General features: G+C 38.7%; 1 protein-coding gene across 6 annotated transcripts in view; it reads right to left on the bottom strand.

Annotated features, from left to right (window-relative positions):
- Window positions 1-10,262: 10,262 nt before the first annotated feature.
- Window positions 10,263-13,472, bottom strand: part of ATG5 (autophagy related 5) — a 103,486-nt gene continuing 100,276 nt past the window's right edge. For 4 of the 6 annotated variants that reach the window (XM_074368566.1, XM_010965367.3, XM_045524452.2 and 1 more), the window contains one exon: window positions 10,263-12,466. In XM_074368566.1, coding sequence (XP_074224667.1) covers window positions 12,330-12,466 — 137 coding nt within the window. In that variant the 3' untranslated portion in view covers window positions 10,263-12,329. The remainder of the gene's footprint in view (window positions 12,467-13,472) is intronic. The other 2 variants (XM_074368567.1, XR_006728414.2) reach the window with 2 other exon arrangements.

The following is a 13,472-nucleotide window of genomic DNA, read 5'->3' as shown; positions in this document are numbered from 1 at the left end:
CTTTGTGGTGTAAGATGCTAACTGAAGGAGGAACTGGGTGAGGGATATACAGGAACTCCATATGTTATCTTTGCAACTTCTCTGTGAGTAAAAACCTATTCTAAAATTTCAAGTTTACTTTAAAAAAAGTTCAATCTTTTTTTTTCCTTTAAAGACAGACTTTTTTGTTTGTTTAAGTTCAGTCTTAATGCTAAGAGCTGGGCCTTCATTCAATTGGTTTTCTGGAGCACCCACAAAGTACTTTAAATCCTGCCGGGCACAAAGAAGGCATTTAAAACTCATGGAAGATGAGTAGATGAATACAGACAAGGCAAGGCATCCAGGGTGGTGAAGCTACAAGCAAAGCATACAGGCTGACTAGAGAGCAGAGAGGTGTGGGTAGGTGGGGGAAGCTGATGAGAGAAAGCGATGACCAGAATGAGGAAGGAAGACAAGGACTGGCTGGCTTTGGTTAAGATGGAGCCAGCTATTCCCCACTGGAATGTAAGCTCCCTGAAGGCAAGAACCTTGTCTGTCTTCTCCTTGTCATATGTATCCCTAGTACCTAGAACCATGTCTGGAACACAGTAAATGTTCAAAGATGTGTGTTGACTAGATGAGAAACTAGATAAACAAAGTCTTGCTGGGACTCCACTTGAACTCTAGAACCACTGTTGTCACGTGAGGTCTCCTGCGTGCCTGCTGGATTTGCATTTTTGTACATGATGATGGCTGATGATTGTATTTGCATCATCAGAGGTCTTCCGGAAAGCTTGTAGATGTTAGCATTGGTTTTGAATGGCCCTAATGTTCACCCACAGGTATGAAAGTGCCTTGGAGCATTTCATGATGGTATTAATGGGTAGGTCTACTGATACCCAGGAGTGAAGGGCACCTCCCCTTTGCTCTGTTCTAGTGTTCAGTTATACCCAGCAGCAGCTTCTAGCACTGTGAGAATCGATAGAGTTCGTAGGGGTTTCAAGCTTTTGATATGGTCTCTACAAGTGTAAGGAAATAGTTTAGAGAAATGTTGAATTCCCTGGGGGCACATTCCTCCTTAATGGTTGTAAATGCTCAACATATTCACTTGTACATAACCTGGTTTATGAAGAAAAATTCAAATTTGGGGAAAATGATGGAAAAGTCATACTCAATTATGTAGCTATTAAGAATAGGGCAGACTATATGCATTAATATGAAACAATCTCCAAGATATATACAGTAAAGCGGCTCTCTGAAATTGACACAAGGCACAGGTTAACAGAAGGGGATTTCTGTGAAGATGGCATAGGAGGAAGGGGAGAGACTTTCACTGCACACTCTTGGAACCTTTTGAATCTTGCACATATACAAAGTATGTCAAATGAGAAAAACTTTTAAAAATGATTCCAGAGGAAGAAGAATTTGAATTCTGGCTGCAGGTGCACAAATCTCTTTTTCCGACCTATGCTTGATTTTCTTTGAGCCTCTGCTTTCTGCAGGATCTGTCACATGTCTGGTGAGAGGCAGGCAGGCTAAGCCACCTGTCCAGTCCTGGCTTTTAACATCATCTCAGATAAAGCTTTATATGAAGTGACAGAAGTATGCTGATGGTATTGAAAAAGGAAGACATTCACTCATCATAGTTTATAGATTCAAAACTAGGAATTAATTTTAAAAATAAGCCCTATAGTTATTTTCTGAACAGCACACTTGCATTATATTGTAGTCTTCTGTTAAAAAGCATCTTCAGACCATTAATAATGAATCATACTAATGCTCTAAAAACATTTGTAGAAAAGACATTTCAAGTCCCTTTAAATGAACAAATAGATCGCTTAAAAAAAAAATCCAATAGATCCCTCAAAAAAAAAAACTGATCAATAATTCATTATAGGTAAATATTTCATCAAGATCTCATTCTGCTTTTAAGCAATTTTCTGTTTTCTCACATTCCAAAGCAATATGTTTTTAAATTCTGAAGATAACTCCTTAGTATTGAGGGAACTAATGTTTGAGATACACATAAGCATTTCGAGTTATTTAAAATTAGAACACATTTGTGAGAAGATGTACTTCAGTCTTATTTCTGCTAACTTCAGAAGAAAGGGTGTTCAGCATTTCTTGCGTAAATTTCACTACAAGGTTAAGCTAATATAAAACATTTACATTCAGCTGCCATTAAAAAAAAAGCTTCATGGAAGCAAGAATAGAAAGTCTAAGACAGCAGCAACCGCATCCCCTGGGTGTTTGTTGAACATGAAGAATCTCAGGCCCTATTCCCCCTACTCTTCACAGTCTGCATTTAAACAGGCAGTGATGCCCATGCTTGTTAAAGTTTGAGAAGCCGCTGGGCTAAGAAAACTTAATTATGTTCAAATTCAGGCTATATTCTTTAGTGAACAATGTATATAATCTTTAGTAATAAGGACAATGTGACTTGTCTTTTTTTTTTGGAGACCAGAGTGTCACACTTATCAGGAATGACTATAATTAATAATCATTGCTCCCACACTTTCTCTTTTCTGATTCCATCCCCTCCACTTGTTCCTAGACCATTTATCACCCCTTCCCTGAGGATGATCACCTTCTTTTTCCACTGGTTCCTTCTCTTTCACCAGTGAACACACTGAGGCCTCCCTTATGCATAACACACACACCACACACACACACACACACTCTCTCTCTCTCTCTCTCTTTCTCTCCACCATGCTAATGGCTCAGCAACAGTCTTTTTTCCCCCATCACTAAATTTCTGCAACCTGACAGCTATCAGACCTGAATCAGCTCTCTTGAAGGTCCCAAGTACTTAATGCCAAATCTGAACACCTGGTCCCTGTTACTCCCAGAGATCTGGCTGAGTTTATGAATTCTCTCCCTGGCACTACTGTCTCTGGCCTCTGCCTGTCTTCCTCTTTTTGCTACCCAAGCACTGGCATTCCCCTCAGCTTAGCCCAAGATCTTTTCTTCTCTCTCTCCTACCTCTGCTGTGTTCTTGCCCTCCCTCCACCCCTCCCGCTTCAAAGGTCATCTCCATGCGGAAAACTTCCCAGACAGTAGCTTTAGCTCTGGCCTCTCTCTAGAATGCCAATAGCCTCACATTTTTTTCATTCATTTACAATTTACTGGGGGCCTATGACATGCTGTTGCACTGTGCTAGGCACTGGTGAACAAAACAGACCCATCCCTGCCCTCATGGAACTTACAGTCTACCAGGTCCCACAGACATAGAGCTCTTAATACAAGAGAGATAAATACTGAGGAAAAGGAGAGGGAGCTAGGGGAGGGAATAGCCAAATCTAGTTCAGGAAGTAGGGTTACCAGATAAAACACATGATGTCCAGTTAAAACTGAATTTCAGACAAACAACAAATTCTCTTTAATATAAGTATGCCTCAAATACTGCATGGGATATACTTACACTAAAGAAAAAAATTCATGTTTATCTGAAATTCGGCTTTAACTGGGCATCTCATACTTTTGTCTGCTATATCTGGTAACCCTATGAGGAAGGGCTTGGGCAGCTGGAGAGGAAAGTCCTGAGGGACTGAAAGAAGATGAGTGGAATTAGCAAGGAAAAGGAGGTGGCAGGAGAGGACATCCCAGGGAGAAGGAAGAGTCAAGGCAAGAGTTTGTAACAAGAGAGAGCGTCATGCTTTTGAGGCTCTGAGAGAAGTGCACTACAGCTGGATCATGAAGAAGAAGAGTACTGGGGAATAAATCTAGTGGGGAGAAGCCAGATCTTGCAAAGCCTGCACATGGTAAGGATTTTGAAGTACCCTAAAGACAGCATGAAGCCAATTAAAGATTTCAAGCAGAGGAGAAAATGGACCTAAAATGGTTCTGTACCAATGCCACCTTTGGGGGTTGGCAGTGGTCCCCCCACCACCAGTAAGCAGTTTTCTGGATACCAGCAGAGTGTCCTACAGGTCAACTCAATTCTGACACCATCCGCCCAGAAACAGCATCAGTTTCCACAACGTAAGGGTTTAGTGCCACAAGATTGCCTCCCCCTCCCCCGCCATACTTCAGGCCCCCATTGCAAGCCCAAGTTGCTGCCTGATCGACCTGCTGTAGATCTGGGGTTCCCATGACTCCCTCTTCCTTTCATTTAATTTGCTAGGATAGCTTACAAAACTCACAGAGTAACATTTTATTTTCTAGATTACCAGTTTATTATAAAAGAATATAACTCAGGAACAGCCAGATAACAGAGATGCACAGGGCAAGCTTTGTGGGAAAGGATGCCACTCTCCAGAAATGTCCATGAATTCACCCACCAGGAAGCTCTCTGAACCCTGCCCTTTTGGGTCTTTATGGAGGCTTCATTACCTGGGCATGACTGATTGGTGATTGCTTCAGACTCCAGCCCCTCTCCCCTTCTCAGGGGGTCAAGGTGGGGGTGGGACTGAAAATTCCAAATCTCTAATCATATGATTGGTTCTCCTGGCAACCAGCCCCCATCCTTAGGTGTGGTCCAAAAATCCTTAATAACATAAGACACCTTGATTGCTCTCATTGCTAGAAAATTCCCAGTTTCAGGAGCTCTGGGCCAGAAAAGGGACAAAGATCAAATATGTATTTCTTATTATAAATCACAATATCAGAGGACCTGAGCTAAAGCTTTGAATGACCTTTCTGGCTGCCAGATGGAGAAAGGAATTGAAAGGGCAGGAGTGGATGCAGAGACTCCATTTCTGAGGTGACTGTGACAGTCAAGAAATGTTAGTGACTCAATCATGGTGGCCTTCCTCTCATCTGTCTCCCAGACTCAGCCTGTACCACACCTCCCCACAAGATTCTACGAGAGTCATCATCTCAAAAGGCTGCTCTGCACATATGATCTAGCTACTGAAAAGACTCAGTGGCTCTTCCTGCACACCAAATAAAATCTCATCTCCTTAGCCTGATACTCAAGGCTTTCTATAATTCTGTCAGAACAGAATCTACCTTTCCTGTCTTATCTTTCCTTCTCTCCTGCAAGGAACTTAGGTTCCAGCCAAACTGGCAACCTTTTTCTCTGAGTTTTTATTCTTACCACGCTATCTGTCTGTCACTCACTTTCCTTCCCTCTTCCCAATTTCCACTTCTTTCCCCTCAAAAGCCTTCTTCAATGAAGCTTTTCCTAACCTACTCAGACAGAAGTTATAGAAACTTGTATTTGATAAGGCCCTGTGATGCGCCAGGCACTGTTAGAGGTATGAAGATGAAGAGAAGGATGTCCCTGCCCTCGTGGTGCTTACGTTCTCTTGTGAGATCAAAAGTAAGCCAAGGCAACTGCAGGACCTTGTCTTATTTAAAGGACAAGATGGGGAAGAAGGCCAGTGTAGACACAATAAAATAGTGGAGCAGAGAGTGATGAGGCCAGAAGGAAGGACCAGATCAAGCAGAACTTGGTAAGAATTCTAGATCTACTTCCGGTGGAATGAAAAAACTAGAAAGTTTTGGTCAAAGAACTGCCATGATGTCATTTATGTTTTAAGAAGGAGACACCAGATGAGAAGATACTGGTAGCCCAGGTGAGGCAGTGTTTGCTTAGACTTGGGTGGTACCAGTGGAAGTGGTAAAAAATATATTCAGGGTATATTTTAAGATAGACTCATTAGAACTTGCTGATGAATTAGACATGGATGTGAAGAGAAGAGAGGAATTAAAGATGAATAGGATAGAAATAAAAGATACTAGGCTTTGGGGCTAGGTAGCATTTATTAAGATGGGAAAGGATAGGTGTAGCTGTGAGCAGAAAGTCAAAAGTTCCCCTTTGCCTAAATAAAATTTGAACTATTAGACATTTAAGATGAATGTCAGGTAGGTGGTTCCAGGTAAGTCTGAAATGCAAAGAAGTTAATATTGGAGATAACACACAGTGTTAAAAGCCATAGGATGAATTCATATAGTGAGTATAGCCAAAGAAGAGGACCAAAGCCTGAGTCCTGGGGTGTTGCAACATTTAGGAGTCAAGAAGAGAAGAAAGAATCATCAAAGAAAACTGAGAAAGGGGCTGAGGCAGAAGGAAAACAAGAGGGTGTGGTGTCCAGTGAAGAAAGTGTTTCAAGAATGAAGGTGTGATCAACTGTCAGATGCTTCTGAGAGGGCAAGCAAGATACCATCTAGTTAGCCCAAAGTAAATCATCCTCTCAGTTCCATTTTCCCATAGTGGTTTATTTGTTCCTTTCTCATGGCAATGTCCAACTATCATGCTGTATAGTTACTTTTGTTTTCTCTCTCTTATAGAGGTTCCTTAACTATGTCTTCTTCCTCTCAAAAACTCCACTATCCTATTTGCTCAATAAATGCTAGAATAGATGAATCATGTGGAATTCTATAAAATCTGGGAGAATATGCCTAACACGGAATAAGCAATTAAAATTGATTTTACTGAGATGTCCCAAATGAACATTAAGACTTGTCCTTTAAACACTATGAACTCATCTACAAAAGAGAAACAGACTTGAAGCCATAGTAAACAATCTTATGGTTACTGGGGAAAGGGGGTGGGAAGGGTTAAATTTGGGAATTTGAGATTTAAAAATATTAGCTACTTATATAAAAATAGATTTAAAAGAAAGTTTCTGCTGTATAGCACAGGAAACAATGTTCAATATCTTATAACCTTAAATGAAAAAGAATATAAAAATGAATATATATACATATACACACACATATGACTGGGACATTGTGCTGTACACCAGAAATTGATACTTGTAACTGACTGTACTTCAATTAAAAAAAACAAAAAAGACTTGTCCTTTAAGACTAATGTATGGGCTTTGTTCTGACTAGAATGAAAGATGTCCACCATGCATCTGAGTTGAACTATAGCTAATCACAACCTATCTGGCATTTCTCTTCTTTTATTCTAATGTTTCATGCATGTTACAACCCCAAAGTAATGCAGCTTTTACCTGATTTGCTTCTATACATTCCTCCCTGATCCTGCCCCAACTTGGCTGTCCCTCATCTAAAGTTGGCTCTAGTTGATACCTTTATTAAGTATCCACTGATGTCATCAGTATCACCGGTAACTTTGTCACACTTGAATGTTAGCAACATTACTGTACATCAGAGACATAAGAATAAGTTGACATTTTATATTACATAATAATTAATTTTAAAACCATGACCCAAAAAAGCTACAGAAATAAAGGCAGTAGGAACGACCCAATTCTTAAGGGAGGCATGGTTGAGATGGCCTACCAAGAAAAAGGCTAGTAGTCAGGGCATGACATTTTTCCACAAGCCTGCACACAATGGGTTAGATTCAGGTGATAGGTCACTGAATTATTGTCTCTGGAAAAGAAAGCTAAAGCCCAACAGTTTTGGGTAACAAGAATATCAACATCCAAGCTACGGGTTTAAGCTTTCAGCCACATAACTTATTTGGAAAATGTGCACCAGACAACACAAAAAGACAAAGTCACCACATCCCAAACAAGTACAGTCCATCCCCTAGAGATCAGAAATGCCTGCCACACAGCCCAGAGCAGAGAAAACCACCTGTCTGTGAAGCCAGCCTCTCTGCTTGGCCTTAGCTACTCCATTTGGGGCTCTCGTGATTATTTTCCTAGACTTCCACTGTCACATTTCAGCTCCATGGCCCTTTGGTTACCTTTATTGTGCTCCCTGAGAGCAATTATTCACCCTTGACTCCTTCCTTACTCTTACACCTAAGGATTGACCACTTGCCTTAATTTTTGTAGTGGGCATGGAAATTTTGTAAAAATATCTTGTTTCCCAGCCCTTTTACTAATAAATCTTACTATGGATGTGTCTGTCAAATGACGACACTGCTGAACTGACTATCCACCCAGCGTCAGCACGACGAATTCTAACCTACTGTATTTCTTGCACGTGGCTTGGCATGTATTACTCACTATACACTTGAGTGAATTTCAAGGATGACACTGACAAAATGGGACACATTTAGAGGATGGAATGAACAGGCTAGAGAGAGATTTTGTTTGGAGTGAGAAGCTTAAGAGCTACTTTCAAATAGAGTTGTCAGAAAGGGGGGGAAAGCCTTATGCTCTCAACTCTAGGTCATTAGGATCACAGCTTTTCCAACCTTTTATTCATCCAGTGTTTAGTATAGTCCACTATGTTCCAGGCAGTGCTAGGTCCTGGGAATGCAATACCAAGCCAAACAGACATGATCTCTGCTCTTACAGAGTGTATGCTCAGTGAGAAAAACAAATACCATACAGATATTTGTTCCAAACCACAGTAAAGGTTATGATGGGAAAGTTGACTAGGATTCTCTAAGTAATACGTGAAGCAGACGGATATTTCTTCCGCTCCATGTAAAAGATGGAAAGCCAAATATTTCTCTTAAAGCTTTTCACGAACATGGTTCCAAGAGTCTACCTCAGTCTGAACAACCTTGCTCTCAGCTCTAACACATTTCCCTTGCTAAAAATGTATTACATTTTCAGAAGTAGTCTAGAGGCTAAAGCAAGACACAAACCACTCATTTATGAAAAGGACAGAATTAATAAATACCTCCAGATGCTTGATGAGAATAGCTCCAACTTAAGGGCTGCTTAAATTAGAGTGATGTTGAAACAGAAGATATATACTGTGGTCTGTGCTACAGCTAAAATGAACGTGGACTGATGCAAGGATCTGATCCACAGTGGTTCCTACTGAAAGTAGCTGATTTGAGTAAGCAAGTCTTCACCAGTAATGCAAACCTGAACCAACTGCACTTTGTATATTGATTTATAAACGACAAGTTTCCTCCTGTTTTTATAGCTGGTATTTTTAACAGGAAAATAAAACACTGATTTTGAAGTGTCATTAAATAATCCTGTTAATTTTTTTCTTTTTCATACCGAGTTGCAAAGCACCAATTATGAGCTAGACACTCCACAGAGAACCATGGAAAACAAAGAGGAAAAAGCCTGGCTGTGCTTTATTTATCCTTGTGATGTAGGGGTGGGGAAGCAAGAGAGGGAAAGCCAAGTTAATTGGTTTCAGAAGAATCAGTTGGTATGTCACAGCATGTCAACAATTCTAAATCTTCAGATTTGTCTTTACCCCACTGGTGATCTCTGACACATTATCGGTTAACAAGAATTAAATACTTAGATACTTAATGAACCACCTAAAGGATCTAAAAATCAAGTCCTTTTTTCACTCTGAGGTTCCTATATTGTGACTACTAGATTCCACAGTAGTAGTATACTTGCTAGCAAGTAAAGCACCTTTGAGAGGATTTAAAGGATTCTTTTGTCAAATAAATCTATATGGTAAATGAATTTTTTTAATTAAAAAGTATTATTTAATCTCAAATTACTTCAGAAGAGGCATGACTCTTTTCTAACACTCCTGTGGGTAATTTTTAATACTTTTAGACCAAGGAATGATTATATTTAGAAAACACTTAAGAGGATGATAGAACTCAAGAGACAGTTAAGTATTTTGACTGATTCCACCCCAATAATAGACTGAATGGAACTGACTATAAATATTGTCATGTGATTTTTTCTTATCATACCGCAAGATTCTACACTTCTATTTCAACTATGCTGGCACATCTAAAAGGAAACTCAACTTACCTGAGACCTAAATATCAGTAGTACGATAAATAAAAAGTGAGAGTGTCATTCTTTGGCATGACCCACTGACCCACATAAACCAAATCTCTGAAAACTGAATGAAAATGTTACTTTATATAGCTGACACAATATAAACCACACCCTAGAAAGATAACCATTAAAAGTTAACGTCACTCAGTATCAAACCTTGTATATTGTTGTCTTAGCAAACAATCAATTCTCATCTAGTTTCCAGTGAATAGGGGGATAAACAGAACAGGACCAGCCCATTCCTGGGTTCACTTCAGACTGACTGGACCACATCATGCTATAAAAACTGGAAGGTCAACTTTAACTATGAACTGGCTACTTTGGTTCTCTAGATACATAAGGTGCTTATCAATCCACTCTATTGATGTTGAGAACTTAGGTCATCCAAATGAAAAACAACATTATGAAGGACAAGCAATGATTTACTTTATTTAGGCTCAATTTATTCCTTCCTAGTTAAACAATGCCAGGAACTTAAGAACGCATCTTCATTTTCTTAGGAGGGTCACCACTTAGGATGAGTTAAATAAGCAATAATGAGATGTGTGGCTCTCTCCATTTTCTTTCACACATTCTCCTTTATCCCTCCTATCTTTTTTTCTTTGAGAAACTTTTACAACAGGTGTAAGAATAAGGAAATGTTAATGATTTCCCCAACAGGTAACCTGTGTTATATAAACTTCATTTCCAACTTCTAGAAATAAAGACAGACACAAAATTAATTAATTTTTTTAATAAACCATAAAATTTAAATATTCAAATAAAAAGAAAAAAATAGATATTTAAGCCACTGATTTCTGTTTTTATTCTTCCTCTGGGTGTTGGAGGCTTGACTTACCTGGGACTAGAGTAGAGTAATACAGTTATGATGCTGGTGTAATAATGAACAAGTAAGTAAAAATGGGCAAGGGACTGATCAAGTTTACTTTTGAATCTGGAAGTGCAGATCAGCAGCTCACCTGAGCCCACTGCAGAGACCTTCCATTGGTCTCGTCTGTGGAAAACTACTATGGCTTACTGCTCTCACAACCCTTGCCTTCACAGCTTGGCCCTCCTAGCATTTTGATCCTTCTGCTCACTGAAGCTCACTTGAGTCTGTAAAAACATCAAGGGGGAAAATCCCCAAACTGAGTAGATGAATAAATACTTTTAATGTGAACAATCATATTCAGACCAACCTCTTTTGAAAAAATACAAGTCAGTGGTTTTTTTTCTTTTTTTCATCCTTAAGTAACTCAACAATTGCTACTATTTTCTGACTTTACTAAAATGGCACTTTTCATTTTATTGACATCAGCCAATTATTTGCCACTTGCTTCTATTTTTTCTCTGATCGCATTGGTACCCTATGTTTTTCTTTTTGATTGAGACTTATACTTTCCATTCCAGAATATTTGACCTCTAACTTTATTTCACTCTGTCAATAAATCTGCTATTAATCTGTGAAAGGAAGCGGTGAGCACTAGCAGGATCTCACTTCAACATTCATACAATTTTTTATGAGAAAAACATTCATCTTTATTTTGGAATCTAAAACCATTATTGTATGATACTGTCTTTTAGCATACTCAAATGGGTCGACATTCAGTACGGACAGCAAGCTAGCTCACAAGAGACAAAGTGTAATGCACAAGTGCGTTCAGCCAGTAGACTCAGCCAGTAGCGTGGTAATAAAGTGCAGCAAAAGTTTCCTTATCTGAATAAGAACTCCAGTAATCTCTGAATATTTTTGGTAAAGTTAAGGAAAAGCTACTGCAGTCTGGAGGTCGGTAATCTTTAGACTTCAAAGACTTGCTACCAGGGACCACAGTGAAATATCAGACCTGAAGCCAATGACAAACACTAGCTTGAAAAGGAATGGGCTTTTCCAAAAATGCAAAACTATATAGATGCTTAACACACTATGATCTGACAGATTTATGGTGATAAAACAGCAAAGATAGATGAAAACATTATTTATACTTTTAGCCTGTAAAGAACACAGATTTAAAAATCGGTGGCAAGAAACTCTGACAGCTCCTGAGACAAGTTATCCTGTGCCCTACATCCATTCCATGCCTACGACGACCAGTCTGAAGGGTAACACAAAGAGTAAAAACAGCGATCTACTGTATGTGTCAGAAAGTACTGGAAAAGTGACAAAATTGTATGTTATTAAATGACAAAACATATTTAGAGGCTTTATTTAAAAATCTCTCACTGCTCATTATCAAAGTTACAAGATTGCATACCAATAGACAGACTGTAAACATAGGAAATTTTCTTAAGGAAAGATGGGTTTACTGTAATTTGATCTTTTACAAAAAATTACTGAAAGTTATTGATAACAGAATTTCTCTTTTACTTTCTTAAGTCTAATTCTCTTGAAATTTAAACCAATGTTTCCACTCCCTTGAGCTAAAGTTCAACCATGGTCACCTTAGGAAATACCCTTGTTTATTTGTTAATCAGAAATACAAATTCAGTGGCACATATTTCCATTTTCTTCTTAGGCCAAAGGTTTCGGCTTCATTATATTTTACAAGAAAACAGAAGACTTGCAGTGGTCCTGTAAAGTCTTTCATGTCGCAGCTGAGGTTTAATGACGGCAGTGGAGGAAAGCAGTGGTGATGCAAAGTAAGACCAGCCCGAGTGCCCTTATCTGACATGGAATCTTTTTCCTGTTTGGCTTGCAGCAGTGTTTCTGGTCAGGTTGCCTCCACCAAACCTCACTGAAGCAGAAGGGTGACATGCTCTGGTAAATCCTGTCTAAGGGTCATTCCGTTCAAGCAAATGGTTGATCCTTCAATCTGTTGGTTGCGGGATGATACTAATATGAAGAAAATTATCCGGGTAGCTCAGATGTTCACTCAGCCACTGCAAAGGTGTTTCCAACATTGGCTCAATTCCATGAATCATCACTTGATTCTTTTTTTCCCCATCTATTCCAAGAAAGAAATCCAACAATAATCGATAAGAGTCAAAACAGTTGAAGAAAAAATAATCTGCTGTCTTTGAGAATCCTTAGTGAATAAATGGATTTTACAGCTTTACAGGTTAGACTCGGTCTGTTTCCTGAGCAGGAAATGTGGACATGGAGAAAGTTCAAATGTTGCAATATGTATCACCCAAAACAGAAACCTGAGGGTTACAATGAATTCTGATAAAAATTCTGTTGCTATATGTGAAAGTATTCATTCTTTCTTAATTAGTGTGCTTACCTAAGATTGACGTTAATGAAACCATAGTGCAGAAAACAGCCCACTGTACCCACTGACCAAAATTTATTTTAGTTACACATTAAAAACTGTACTCTACGGCTATTACACATGACAGGTGTACGAAGTAGGTCAATACACATTTAAATTGTACAAAACAGAAATGTGGCTAGAAATTATCAAGAATAAGATGAATGTTTAGGGAGATGTTCAATAAAACAGATGGGAGCTGTAAGTTAATTTTCAGTAAATTTGTTCAAATACACATCAGAAAGTTGTAGAGACACTATTAGAGTAAGAGTTAAAGTTTTAATGAGAATAAACCAAGAGTCTGACTCAGGGATTTCTGTTTCAGTCATGAAATCTGATTGATTTTTGTTAACATCCATTCTCTAATTGAAAGGGTGGGGCAATTCGCACTTTTTTCTTAAGTTCAAATTTTATTACAAATTAAATTTAAGGTTAGTTTTGTGTCTTATGATTTTGGTATAGTATACCAACAATTTTTAGAATAAAACAGATGCACCCTTGGTTGTTACAGGAAAACAAAGAAAGCAAAACCAAATTCTTAAAAAAAAAAAAAACACGAAAAAACACAATAAAATAAAACACAGAACCGTCAAGAAACTCTGTCACTCCTTTAGCACAATTCTTGGTTTGTCTCTTTTAGTCTCTTCAATATGTAATGTCTAAAACCTCTCAGCTTCCTGGACACAGAAGGCAACAAGGA

The sequence above is a fragment of the Camelus bactrianus genome, chromosome 8 (assembly GCF_048773025.1).
Source record: "Camelus bactrianus isolate YW-2024 breed Bactrian camel chromosome 8, ASM4877302v1, whole genome shotgun sequence".
Classification (NCBI taxonomy): Eukaryota; Metazoa; Chordata; class Mammalia; order Artiodactyla; family Camelidae; genus Camelus; species Camelus bactrianus.
The sequence above is the reverse complement of the archived record's forward strand: the minus strand, read 5'-3'. Positions and strand labels throughout refer to the sequence as shown.